General features: G+C 37.3%; 1 protein-coding gene across 1 annotated transcript in view; it reads left to right on the top strand.

Moving 5' to 3' along the window:
• Window positions 1–2,861: 2,861 nt before the first annotated feature.
• LOC107581700 (integrator complex subunit 1) overlaps window positions 2,862–13,601 on the top strand; it is a gene marked incomplete at its 5' end in the record, with an annotated part of 34,874 nt that continues 24,134 nt past the window's right edge. The window contains 19 exons of the mRNA XM_016267323.1: window positions 2,862–3,192; window positions 4,879–5,075; window positions 5,187–5,324; window positions 5,403–5,562; window positions 5,652–5,757; window positions 6,502–6,688; window positions 6,780–6,925; window positions 8,867–9,008; window positions 9,195–9,371; window positions 9,459–9,567; window positions 9,650–9,770; window positions 10,151–10,228; window positions 10,309–10,466; window positions 10,593–10,689; window positions 11,233–11,324; window positions 11,410–11,470; window positions 11,551–11,748; window positions 11,940–12,069; window positions 12,159–12,341. Of these exons, the coding sequence (XP_016122809.1) occupies window positions 2,862–3,192; window positions 4,879–5,075; window positions 5,187–5,324; window positions 5,403–5,562; window positions 5,652–5,757; window positions 6,502–6,688; window positions 6,780–6,925; window positions 8,867–9,008; window positions 9,195–9,371; window positions 9,459–9,567; window positions 9,650–9,770; window positions 10,151–10,228; window positions 10,309–10,466; window positions 10,593–10,689; window positions 11,233–11,324; window positions 11,410–11,470; window positions 11,551–11,748; window positions 11,940–12,069; window positions 12,159–12,341 (2,811 nt within the window). The remainder of the gene's footprint in view (window positions 3,193–4,878; window positions 5,076–5,186; window positions 5,325–5,402; window positions 5,563–5,651; window positions 5,758–6,501; window positions 6,689–6,779; window positions 6,926–8,866; window positions 9,009–9,194; window positions 9,372–9,458; window positions 9,568–9,649; window positions 9,771–10,150; window positions 10,229–10,308; window positions 10,467–10,592; window positions 10,690–11,232; window positions 11,325–11,409; window positions 11,471–11,550; window positions 11,749–11,939; window positions 12,070–12,158; window positions 12,342–13,601) is intronic.

Below are 13,601 nucleotides of genomic sequence, written 5' to 3'. Positions count from 1 at the left end.
TGTGGGTCAACTTACTTGTACAAGAAACGAAAAGCTCTGTTAGCACATGGTGGGATTATCTTGAGCTAGACATTGACAAAAGGTCACATTATTGCAAGCCAGTGCAAACGTAGCTGTGGGATGACATGACGGTTATGAGAACTCGTACACCCATTTATATATGTTTCTGGTCTTTCTGGAACGTCAAAACATTCTATACTGCACATGTGTGTCAGTGAAGGGAGAATTTTACATCTTTTTTTTGAATGTTACCATTCCCAAAAATTCTGGGAAGATTTATCTATATATATTCAACAGAAATCTGGTTATAATTGTGAATTAACATCCAAAGACGTTATCTTATATTTTGAATCAAAAAATGCATCTGTCAATTTTATGATGAATCTAATGATTTTATTTGGTAAATTTCATATTCATAAAAGTAAAATAAATAGTTCTAAGCCCTGTTTGAAGGTCTTTGTGACTGGTTTTCATTTGTATTTTGAGTCTCTCCATTGTATTGATAACAAAAAATGTAGAGATACAATTTTATTCGCTAAAGAGTTGAAGTTACTTGAAAATTGAACGGGTATATGCTGTCTTCTTCTTTTTTTTTCTCTCTCTCTCTCTCTCTCTCTCTATTTCTATGTAATGTAAACCCACTCATTTATTTGTGTTATCTTTTTGGATGTCTTGTTAAAGTTGTAAATGTTGCATGTTATGTCTTTAATGTCTAATAAAAAAAAAAGAAAAAAAAAAAGTGTCAGTGAAGGGAATCCAAAGCGCCCTCTGTCTGCCATTCTAAAAGACTCTGCTTTACAGTTGTTGAAAACAAGCGTATATGAAGCACAGTGTTGGGAGTAACGCGTTACAAAAGTAATGCATTACAGTAACGGATTACTTTTTGCTGTAACGCAGTAGTGTAAGGCATTACTAATCAATTTTCGGTAATATTTTACTCGGTACATGTTCAGTAACGCATGCGTTACGACACACTTTTCAGTTGCAAACACCTTCTGTGCTCTTGCTTCCACGTGGAAGAGAGCCGCTGTGTCAACGTGACGGTGAGATTCTAGTTGATTTGAATAATTGTATGCATATATCTACATAGCGCAGGTGTTTTTGAAGACAATAACAATGTAGATCCTATATGCACAACATTATGTTTTCTGTGGGGCAGATTTAGCATCATTGATTTTTTTTTTAATTAGTTTTTATTTTTATATTTTCTGTTTTCATTTCAACGTTAAAGTTTCAGTGATTTGTTTGTGTGTTTTTGTTATTTTTATTAGTTTTTTTTATATATTAAAAATGTTCATTTGTTTTATTTCAGTTTACATTTTTTTAATACATTAAAACAAACTAATAAAAACAAGGAATGTTGCCTTTAGTTCTTTATACTTTATTTTATTTTAATGAAACTTTACAGTATTTCATGTAACAAAAAATCTTTTATGGTTTTAGTTTGGGTTTTAGTTAACTATAATCTATAATAACGCTGCTGTGGGGAAAATGCAAAGGACAGAATATAATATATTGTAATATAATATAATATGAATAATGATTTATTCATATTTAATTAATTGTTTTATCGATAAATGAATATATATATATATATATATTCATTTATTTTTGTATACATTATGTGGACCTTTCTCTCACATTCTCTCACTTTCTCTACCAGAGAGTGGCTCAACACAAATACATTCACTCTCCAAGAAAGCATATAGGTTTGATATCAGTGTTTGGGCTTCTGACGTCTTTATTTTTTCATAGCCCAGAATTCTGGGTGGCATTTAATTTATTCTATGATCTGTATCATCAGTATTGAATTTTAACGTAAGACAACTGAAAACATGCTTTTTGTTTGCATTAAATCTTGTGTGTGTGTGTGTATTTATTCTCACAACATAGTGCACAACATAATTTCTAAAAATTGTTAAGGAATCTTTAATACAAAGTAAAATATCTTCAAGTAATTAAAAAAAACGAATGATTCAAGTTTGATGAAAATCATTCTCCATTATAAATACTCACGGACAGCTGAAAAATATCACTTTAGCAAATCTCCCACACCTGATCTTTGGAGCATTCTTATGGCAGCAAAGCATCTATATACACACCTCAAAAGAGAAAAAGACAAATGTAGCTCATATAACATAAAAGAAGTGATGGACTCCCATTCTGCTTCCCGTGGGATTCCCGTGGGACTTGTGGGAAAACACCATGTAAAAAAAATTAAAAAGAGGAGAAATCTTGAAACACATCCTCAAGTTCTTAAGATCATGCCGGCTTAAGCCAAACATTAGACAGACCTGCGTTAATCTCCCAAGACTAAAAATATGTTTAAAATATGTTTAGTCTTTATGGCACTTTACCCATATTGTATATCATTTCTGATACTATAAAGAATCCTGATGATTTCTTTCATTAAAAGTGCCTGAAATACTTTTTTTTTTTAAATACAGAAAATGTCATTATTTTTGCAGGTTTCAAATTCCCCCTGTGACACTGGAGTTATATTTGGAATAGTGACTAGTGTGCCAACATCATAAAAATATGGTTAATATGAAAAACACGGTATTTAACAAGTGGGCAGTTTGGTGTGGCAAATGGGTAAGTAATAAGTTGTCTTGTTTATTGACTTAGCCAAAACATTACTAATTAGGGAATATTCTTTTGCAAGTCCATCACAACTGAAATACTCAGCAAATCTGCCTTGTAGTTTAGGGAAGCACATGGGATATTTTGTTCCACTCGCAACATTTTAGAAGTGGCATGCATATTTCATATCTGGAAGGCTTTCAGAAGTAGCCATTCATTGTTCCTGTCAGAGAAGTATGTTTTCAACAATACTTACAGCAACGATGAATTAACCCTGTATACTCCTCAAATCCGTCTTTATCATCCTGCGACGTCCCTCAGGTCACCCACCTCCAGGAGATTTCATTGCTCTTGGAGCGAAGAGTCAGAGCAGTGAGCCGAAAGCAAACCCAGCTCTCCTGAAGCCAGCGTCCACTGGGTTGCCCCCAGACCGCAAGAGAGAGGCGTCTTCATCTCTTCCCTCTTCCTCCAGCCTGTCCAGTCTTTCCAAACGGCCCAAGCATTCTTCTCCTCCACCCAGTGCCCTCTCACGCCTCGCTGAGGCGGCTGCTGTAGACAAAAGATCAATATCCCCCTCCATCAAAGAGCCATCTGTAGTTCCTATTGAAGGTGAAATTAGCAAGCTTAATCACAGAAAACTTCCATCCAATTTAGGGATTTATAATACCTGTGTTTTAAATAGTTGATACCAATGGCAGTGAAATCCATAATTACTGATACCAACTTTGAATCCACAGCAAGAACTAAATATAGAAAGTATAAAAAAGTTAAATAAAAAAGTAAAGTGTAAATATGAACAAATTAAAACGGTGAGATGCAGCCTTAAATTATTTTTCAGTTAAATAAATATTGCTTTTTCATTATTGTTGTTTATTTAAAGAACAATGAAATGATTCAAAATATTACATTTATAAAACAACAGTATCATGTATTCTCTTTTGAAAAAGTGTGCTTAATTGTATTTTTAGTCTGCATCAAATGAATGTTCACCCCTAGACCTGCCTCTGCAAGCTCACGATCCAATCAACAATCCGATGCATAGAACAAAATCCCAACCTACATTTTCTTTGTTTTCCAATAAGCTGTTATACTCAGATGTATGTCACAATATGGAAGAAATTATCTGTCGTTACTTTTGTTTCGATGCCACTTTAATGTGCACTTGACTGTGCTTCTTATTACACTTAATTGCACTTTTTAAAGTCAAAATAAAGTTTTACTTTTTTACTTTAAGTTCATTGTTTAATAATATTCTGTCATGCTTTAAAGAAGCACACTTATTTTAATGTGCTGGCTAACATACTAAAGCACATGCAGCGTACTCGATTATCATTTTAAATGCAGAGAGTTATTCAACGTTACTTTTAAAGTATATATTTTTAGGTGCTGAATTTCAACTTCATTATAAATGTGCAATTAGAAATATATTTAAAAACACGACTTACAGGTTTCAATAGAAATTTTTTTTTGCTTTAATACATGCTTGTCAGTACATCAGCAGTATCCTTTAATCAGGTTTAAAAAAACAATAGAAGAAATGGTCACACTTTATTTTAAGGTCCATTTCTCGCCATTAACAAACCATTAACTACAACCTTTGCCTCAATAAACTCCTAATGTGCTGCTTATTAATAGTTAGTAAGGTAGTTGTTAAGTTTAAGTTGGATTAGGGATGTAGAATATGATCATGCAGAATATGTGCTTCATAAATACTAATACACATCCAATTTGTTTATAATAGGCATGCTAACAAGCAACTAGTTAATAGTGAAAGTGTCACTGAAGTAATTCTAAAATTAAGTAGGTCAAAAAAGCTCTTTAAATTCAACTAATTGCATTTAATATAAATAAAATTAAACTATTATACATTTTTATTTAGTTGCAAACAACATGCAATTAAATTTTATTGAACTATATTCTTTCAGAGTATATTATATTCTTTTTTTATATAGTAAGGACTCTTTTTTTAAAAGTGTTTAAATGTGTTCAAGTAAAAATCAATATATTGAACTCTATTACACATATCCAAACTCTACTACACATTGCCTGAACATTTTTTGTTTGTTTTGTCTGTTTAGATACACTTCAGACAATTTAACTCTATTTACATTAATATGTCTCCAAGACTGGCATTTTGACCCGTTTGAAGTGCATTTGACTATTTAACCGCACATATTTTAGTATTTACGTGTTACTCTAGACATTCATAGTCCAATCCAGTGTTCATATTTTCATAGACCTTGTTTGTACACATAGTGTACATTCTTACAACATGTGATTGACTTTTTTTTTCAGTGTCACCTGCTGTGCTTCTGGATGAGATTGAGGCATCGGAGGCCGAGGGTAATGATGACCGCATCGAGGGTGTGCTCTGCGGGGCTGTCAAACAACTGAAGATGAACCGAGCCAAGCCTGACATGACGCTCTACCTCAGCCTCATGTTTCTCGCCAAAATCAAGCCCAACGTCTTTGCCACAGAGGGTGTGATAGAGGTAGGCAGAAACACCTGTGCTGTAATACTGGAATTTACTGTTGCTGCAGCTGACGTACTGTAGTACTGTAGTACAGTACTGTAGCTTATTAGGTGAAATGTCTTTGTTCAGGCTCTCTGCAGTTTGCTCCGCCGTGATGCCTCAATCAACTTTAAGGCCAAGGGGAACAACCTGGTGTCTGTGCTGGCCGGCAATTTATTGATGGCTGCCTATGAGGAGGATGAAAACTGGCCTGAGATATTTGTCAAAGTAAGTGATCGAGCTGTCCAGCTTTCTGATCTCACAGTAATCATGAGACTGATACACAGTCATTGTGGGGTTTCCCAGGTCTACATTGAGGACTCTCTCGGTGAGCGCATCTGGGTGGACAGCTCGCACTGTAAAACTTTTGTTGATAACATCCAGACTGCCTTCACAACCAAGATGCCTCCCAAGAGTATGCTGCTCCAGATGGAAACAGGGCGATCAGGGGGAGACCTCAGTGCAGGTTGGTGGTGCATGACTATTCTCAGTCATGGACAGAAATGGGTATGTTAATAAAATATAGAAGAATTGACACAGGATACTGTATTTTAGGGAACAGCCCTCATCCTTCCACTCCAGATGAGGATGAAGGTCAGACTGAGCTTTTAATCGCTGAGGAGAAATTGAGTCCAGAGGATGATGACCAGGTCATGCCCAGGTAGGGAAGTGCATATATTCAAGAAGATGTCCCAGTCTTTAGTTATATGCTGTAAATTAATAAATTACATTAAAAACTTGAAGTAATATTTCTGAAAATGAGAAATGCTTGCATGCTTCATTGAATTGTTATTACTTTGTGTTATCATATTTACACCATTCAAATGTCTGGTGTCTGAATTTTGGTTTTTACTTTAATTCAGGAGTGATGCCTTAAATGTTTAAAAACCGACATTAAAGACGGTTTGCAAAAGTTTTCCATTTCAAATCAATGCTGTTCTTTTTTCTATTTATCAAAGAATGCTGAAAAACAAGGTATCTTAAGAAGCACATCTTTTTACAACATTAATAATAAGAAGAATCCTTTCTTGAGCAGCAAATCAGCATATTTTAGTATGATTCTGTGACACTGAAGATCGGAATAATGGCTTCTGAAAATTCAACTTTGCCATCACATGAATAAATTACGTTTTATATATATAAATATATTATCATCATTATTATTACAGTTATTTTAAATTATAATATTTCACAATATTACTTTTTTTGTCTATTTGATCCAATAAACACCTTTGTGAGCATATGAGGCTTCTTTTAAAAATATTTATAAAAAAAAAACATTTTTATTTATCTAATAATATTTAGATATTTTATGTATATATAAATAAATGTCTTAAGTAGTCTATTAGATTTTGCTGTGGTATTGAAATTGATGTTGAGAATAGTAAAGTTTCCCTGGCTTCAGGTATGACGAGCTGGCTGAAAGTGTGGAGGAGTATGTCTTGGACGTTTTGAGGGACCAGCTGAACCGTCGCCAGCCCATGGATAACGTGTCCAGGAATCTTCTGCGCCTTCTCACAGCCACCTGTGGTTATAAAGAGGTCCGACTGATGGCCGTGCAGAGACTTGAGATGTGGTTACAGAATCCTAAGGTACAAAAATGTTGACAAAAGAGAGGAAGCGTCATTGTCTGAGTATGAAACCACATACCTAAAGGTTTGTTTTTGTTTGGTGATTCTCCAGCTGACTCGGCCAGCACAGGATCTTCTGATGTCTTTGTGCATGAACTGTAATACACACGGCTCAGACGACATGGAGGTCATCTCGAACCTCATCAAGATCCGCCTCAAACCTAAAGTTCTCCTCAACCACTACATGCTGTGTGTCAGGTCGGCGTTATACCTTCAGACCTGAAATCTCAGTTTATACTCTATATATAATTAATTATAAGTCAGTACTGTAAAGCCTAAATGCTTTTTTTAATGTATTTTTTCATGTTTCTCATGTTCTGCAGGGAGCTTTTGAATGCACACCGAGATAATCTGGGCACCATGGTGAAGTTTGTCATCTTTAATGAGCTGTCAAATGCCAGAAATCCCAATAATATGCAAGTGCTCCATACAGTTCTGCAGCATAGCCCAGAGCAGGCGCTTTCTGATCTCACAGTAATCATGAGACTGATACACAGTCATTGTGGGGTTTCCCAGGTCTACATTGAGGACTCTCTCGGTGAGCGCATCTGGGTGGACAGCTCGCACTGTAAAACTTTTGTTGATAACATCCAGACTGCCTTCACAACCAAGATGCCTCCCAAGAGTATGCTGCTCCAGATGGAAACAGGGCGATCAGGGGGAGACCTCAGTGCAGGTTGGTGGTGCATGACTATTCTCAGTCATGGACAGAAATGGGTATGTTAATAAAATATAGAAGAATTGACACAGGATACTGTATTTTAGGGAACAGCCCTCATCCTTCCACTCCAGATGAGGATGAAGGTCAGACTGAGCTTTTAATCGCTGAGGAGAAATTGAGTCCAGAGGATGATGACCAGGTCATGCCCAGGTAGGGAAGTGCATATATTCAAGAAGATGTCCCAGTCTTTAGTTATATGCTGTAAATTAATAAATTACATTAAAAACTTGAAGTAATATTTCTGAAAATGAGAAATGCTTGCATGCTTCATTGAATTGTTATTACTTTGTGTTATCATATTTACACCATTCAAATGTCTGGTGTCTGAATTTTGGTTTTTACTTTAATTCAGGAGTGATGCCTTAAATGTTTAAAAACCGACATTAAAGACGGTTTGCAAAAGTTTTCCATTTCAAATCAATGCTGTTCTTTTTTCTATTTATCAAAGAATGCTGAAAAACAAGGTATCTTAAGAAGCACATCTTTTTACAACATTAATAATAAGAAGAATCCTTTCTTGAGCAGCAAATCAGCATATTTTAGTATGATTCTGTGACACTGAAGATCGGAATAATGGCTTCTGAAAATTCAACTTTGCCATCACATGAATAAATTACGTTTTATATATATAAATATATTATCATCATTATTATTACAGTTATTTTAAATTATAATATTTCACAATATTACTTTTTTTGTCTATTTGATCCAATAAACACCTTTGTGAGCATATGAGGCTTCTTTTAAAAATATTTATAAAAAAAAAACATTTTTATTTATCTAATAATATTTAGATATTTTATGTATATATAAATAAATGTCTTAAGTAGTCTATTAGATTTTGCTGTGGTATTGAAATTGATGTTGAGAATAGTAAAGTTTCCCTGGCTTCAGGTATGACGAGCTGGCTGAAAGTGTGGAGGAGTATGTCTTGGACGTTTTGAGGGACCAGCTGAACCGTCGCCAGCCCATGGATAACGTGTCCAGGAATCTTCTGCGCCTTCTCACAGCCACCTGTGGTTATAAAGAGGTCCGACTGATGGCCGTGCAGAGACTTGAGATGTGGTTACAGAATCCTAAGGTACAAAAATGTTGACAAAAGAGAGGAAGCGTCATTGTCTGAGTATGAAACCACATACCTAAAGGTTTGTTTTTGTTTGGTGATTCTCCAGCTGACTCGGCCAGCACAGGATCTTCTGATGTCTTTGTGCATGAACTGTAATACACACGGCTCAGACGACATGGAGGTCATCTCGAACCTCATCAAGATCCGCCTCAAACCTAAAGTTCTCCTCAACCACTACATGCTGTGTGTCAGGTCAGCATTACTCCTTCAGACCTGAAGTCTCAGTTTATACTCTGCATAATTGTAAGTCAGTACTGTAAACTTTTTTCTTCATATTTCTCATGTTCTGCAGGGAGCTTTTGAATGCTCACCGAGATAATTTGGGCACTATGGTGAAGTTTGTGATTTTTAACGAGCTGTCAAATGCCAGAAATCCCAATAATATGCAAGTGCTCCATACAGTTCTGCAGCATAGCCCAGAGCAGGCACCCAAGGTGACTTTTCAACCAACCTTATTGGGTTCATGCACATGTACAAATCACTGTCAATATTGCTAATACTTCTTTCCAAAAGCCCTATCCCTAAGTATCAAACTTTGCCTTATTACATATGTATTATTTACATGAAGTCGAGACCCGAGAACTTAAGTTGAATAACATTTTCTTTTGTTTTTGTTTCAGTTTCTGGCCATGGTGTTCCAGGACCTGCTGACCAATAAGGATGACTACCTGCGGGCCTCACGCGCCTTGCTCAGGGAAATCATTAAACAGACCAAACATGAGATCAACTTCCAGTCTTTCTGTTTAGGCCTCATGCAGGAGAGGAAAGAGGCCAGCTATGTGGACATGGAGTTTAAAGTAAGGGCTATATAGCTGTATTTATTATCTGTATAAAATGTGATTTGATGCTTTGCCTGTACATAGTTTTCTTTGTTTCCATCTCAGGAGCGTTTTGTCATCCAAGTGACGGATCTCTTGACAGTGTCCATGATGCTGGGGATTTCGGCTCAGGTCAAAGAGGCCGGCATCGCCTGGGACAAAGGAGAGAAGAAGAGTAAGAGGTTTTTTTTGTTTCTCTCAGTGCATCATATATTCAAAACTCTATTTATGCTAATGAGGATGCATATGTATTTCAGACCTGGAGGTGCTGAGGTCCTTTCAAAACCAGATTGCTGCCATCCAGAGAGATGCTGTGTGGTGGCTGCACTCTGTGGTTCCCACCATCAGTAAAGTGGGACCTAAAGACTATGTGCACTGGTATGAATCAGCTGTATGTAGGACTGGTGTTATTATTGTTAATGGTCAGTAAATATTCGAAAGCTTAAATAAAATAAAATACAAATGAAAAACAGCTATATGAAACATGTATACCAAAATAGATGGAAAACTTAAATTAACACTATTAGGACTAATTTAAATAACACTATAGGACTAATTTAAAGAGGACATATGTATCATAATTTAAAGTGATATATTGCACCAAAAACATAATTTATTTGATATTTCCGGACCATTTAACACTCTTGTTGGACCCTTAAAGTTTATCTAGTACTTTTCTGGCTGCTTGTAAGACTATGTAAACGCCTTTACATATAGCAGATTGTTATTTTACTGATTGTTTCATTGTGTTTCAACAGTCTACACAAAGTGCTTTTTACAGAGCAGCCTGAGACATATTACAAATGGGACAACTGGCCGCCTGAGGGTGACAGAAAGTAAGATATCAATCTCTGCTTAAACGTCTTACAGATAAAATGTTTTCAGTACATTCTAAAGCATCTCTCTTCTTTGTTAGTTTCTTTCTTCGGCTGTGCTCAGAGGTTCCTCTACTAGAGGACATGCTGATGCGCATCTTGGTGATAGGTCTGTCTCGTGATCTGCCCCTGGGCCCCGCTGATGCCATGGAGCTGGCCGATCACCTGGTGAAGAGAGCTGCAGGAGTTCAGTCTGATGGTAAGACAGTGCTCCTGCTTAGACATATTTTAATGATTAAAAATAGCTCAGATTTTTTTTTAGAAGTGGTCTGTTTTTAAAAATGGTTGTATGGTGATGTTTGTCTTCTCACATCATGAACTGCAGACTTGGAAGTGTTGCGAGTCGAGAGGATCCAACTCATTGATGCTGTGCTGAACCTGTGCACTTACCATCACCCAGAGAACATCCAGCTGCCTGCAGGGTATGGCCTTTACCTTTCACCGAGTTTATTCCCTGCTGTTTCACTTCTGTTTTATTATGCAGTGATCCATCAGCTTTATATTGCCAAGTAATTACTGGGTGTCATGGAGTATTTGTGACCCTGGACCACAAAACCAGTCATAAGGGTCAATTTTTCGAAATTGAGATTTATACATCCATTGATAAGCTTTTCATTGATGTATGGTTTGTTAGGATAGGACAATATTTGGCTGAGATACAACTGTTTGAAAATCTGGAATCTGAGGGTGCAAAAAAATCAAAATATTGAGAAATGAAGTCCTTAGCAATGCATATTACTAATCAAAAATTAAGTTTTTATATATTTACAGTAGGAAATTTACAAATTATCTTCATGGAACATGAGCTTTACTTAATTTCCTAATGATTTTTGTGGTCCAGGGTCCCATTTGCATTGAAAGTTTAAGCTACATTGTGGTCTGTCCACTCCTGGCATCCAGTACTCTATTTGTGGGCTGTTTATTCCTCAGAGAGCTGAAATACTTTATTAAATGTTCCATTTCAGCTATCAACCTCCAAATCTGGCGATATCAACTCTTTACTGGAAGGCCTGGCTGCTGCTGCTTTTGGTCGCAGCGTTCAACCCACAGAAAATTGGTGAGGCCAGATATGATGCAATACTTGCATTTCTTCGTAACATCTCATTAGAATGCCATCATATCGCTGTTGTTGATGGTTTCAGGTTTGGCAGCGTGGGATGGTTACCCCACTCTGAAAATGCTCATGGAGATGGTTATGACAAAGTAAGTGTTCTGCATATCGTGTAAAAATGTGGTTTTATGAATATATCGGCTCCTGACACTTTCTTTTGCTCTCTTCTCAGTAACTACTCCTATCCTCCATGCACGGTGGCCGATGAGGAGACCAAAACTGAGATGATCAACAGAGAGCTGCAGATCTCTCAGAAGGAGAGGCAGGAGATCCTGGCCTTTGAGAGCCACCTGGCAGCCGCCTCCACCAAACAGTCCATAACAGAGAACAACAGCCTCCTGCTGTCCCAGCTCACCAGCCTCGACCCAAAGTATGACTTCCTGTTTGTGACTGTAGTGACATTTACATCTATACAATGTGACTTGCAATAGAGGGGCAAAGCAATTTGTCAAAGAACCAACAATATTTGTCATATTCAATGCCAGGTGTATTAGACAACTATACAACTAGAATAGGATGTTTATAAAAATATACTGACCCAGTCTTTTATTCTATGCTCAGGGGCCCCCCTCGTAGGCCACCACCTCAAGTCCTGGATCAAGTAAAAAGTCTGAACCAGTCTCTGCGCCTGGGCCATCTTCTCTGCCGCAGCCGCAACCCCGACTTCCTGCTCAATATTATCCAGAGACAAGTACACACTCTCATATACTAGCAGAGCTGTTCTTTATGAAGAGCCATGTTTAAGGGGCTTTCTAAATGTCTAATTTTTTGTCCATCCAGGCCTCTTCTCAGTCTATGCCGTGGCTGGCTGATCTCGTCCAGTCCAGTGAAGGCTCCTTGGATGTGCTGCCTGTTCAGTGCCTCTGTGAATTCCTCCTCCACGATGCAGCTGATGACTCCTCCTCCGTTGATGATGATGAGGAGGAAGGAGAGAGTAAAGAGCAGCGAGCAAAGAAAAGACAGGTAAAGCTCAGCCATGACTGCACATTGGTGTTGACTTTTTTAAATATTTTTTTTCTCCTGAAGTCTTCTTGTAATGTTAGTCAAGGAATCTTAAACCAAAGTTTTATATGACCATTTTTTTCAAATCCTTACTGTAGTAATTTACACATTGATAGGGTTAGGTTGGTCCAAAATGCAAAATATATACAAATAAATAAATATGATAAATAAAAACACATGTATTATGATAAAATAATATATCATAAAGATTAGGGGTGTGACAAGATCTCGTGGCTAGGTATGGGCCGATTACCGGTTTCAAGGTATACAGCGATTTGAACATTTTCCGTTATACCGTTCCTGCGGTATGTGCTGTTTTTCATGTCTCAAAGACTGAAAGTGTAGGAATCCCTCAGGTTGAGTGCAGTGTAGAGAGTAACATGACCCTCCTCCTGTTGGTGCGAGCGAGCGGTCAGTCATGTGTGTGTAGGACGGTCGAATTTAAGGAGCTGCCGCTGGAACTTTCACGATCGGCAACTGGACGTTTTTTGTCTCCTTGCAACTCGTCTCTGTTCTGGGCTTGCACAAACTGCGTTGCAATGCAATCGTTTTCCAAAATGTCATTTATGTGAAAATATGAAGTCTGTAAACGCCCGTTAACACAGGCCAGAGACGCTGAAGACGGACGCACAGAGAAAAATACTGCAGCAGGCAACACGATCGGCAACTGGATGTTTTTTGTCTCCTTGCAACTCGTCTCTGTTCTGGGCTTACACAAACTGCGTTGCAATGCAATCGTTTTCCAAAATGTCATTTATGTGAAAATATGAAGTCTGTAAACGCCCGTTAACACAGGCCAGAGACGCTGAAGACGGACGCACAGAGAAAAATACTGCAGCAGGCAGATCACTCACTGTTCATGATGCACAAACTATTGGAAGAAAATCCTCAATATTGATTTGAGGGTTTATATGAATGTGTTTCTGAGGGGAACTGACTGTCTTCAGAAAAGTTTACGTGGTATTTTCTTTTCATCTCGTCTCTGTATAGTTCATATTAAAGCAGTGTTTCTACGCAGTGCTGCTTTGTTTACAGCGGTAACCAATGAAACGCCGTCTGTGGTGTTCCAGAAGCGCCTCCTGCTGTCAGAGAGTAAATCTGCATCTCATTCAGAGCTTCTGCTGTTTGCTTCCTTCAGGCATGTAGTATAATTTCACAAAGCTAGTCAGAAGAACAGAACATTCTGTTTTTGCTTCAAATTGGGTTATTATTAAATCAAAT

This window comes from Sinocyclocheilus grahami, unplaced genomic scaffold (genome assembly GCF_001515645.1).
Source record: "Sinocyclocheilus grahami isolate Dianchi unplaced genomic scaffold, SAMN03320097.WGS_v1.1 scaffold37.1, whole genome shotgun sequence".
Lineage (NCBI taxonomy): Eukaryota > Metazoa > Chordata > Actinopteri > Cypriniformes > Cyprinidae > Sinocyclocheilus > Sinocyclocheilus grahami.
This window is presented reverse-complemented; position numbering and strand designations above follow the sequence as displayed.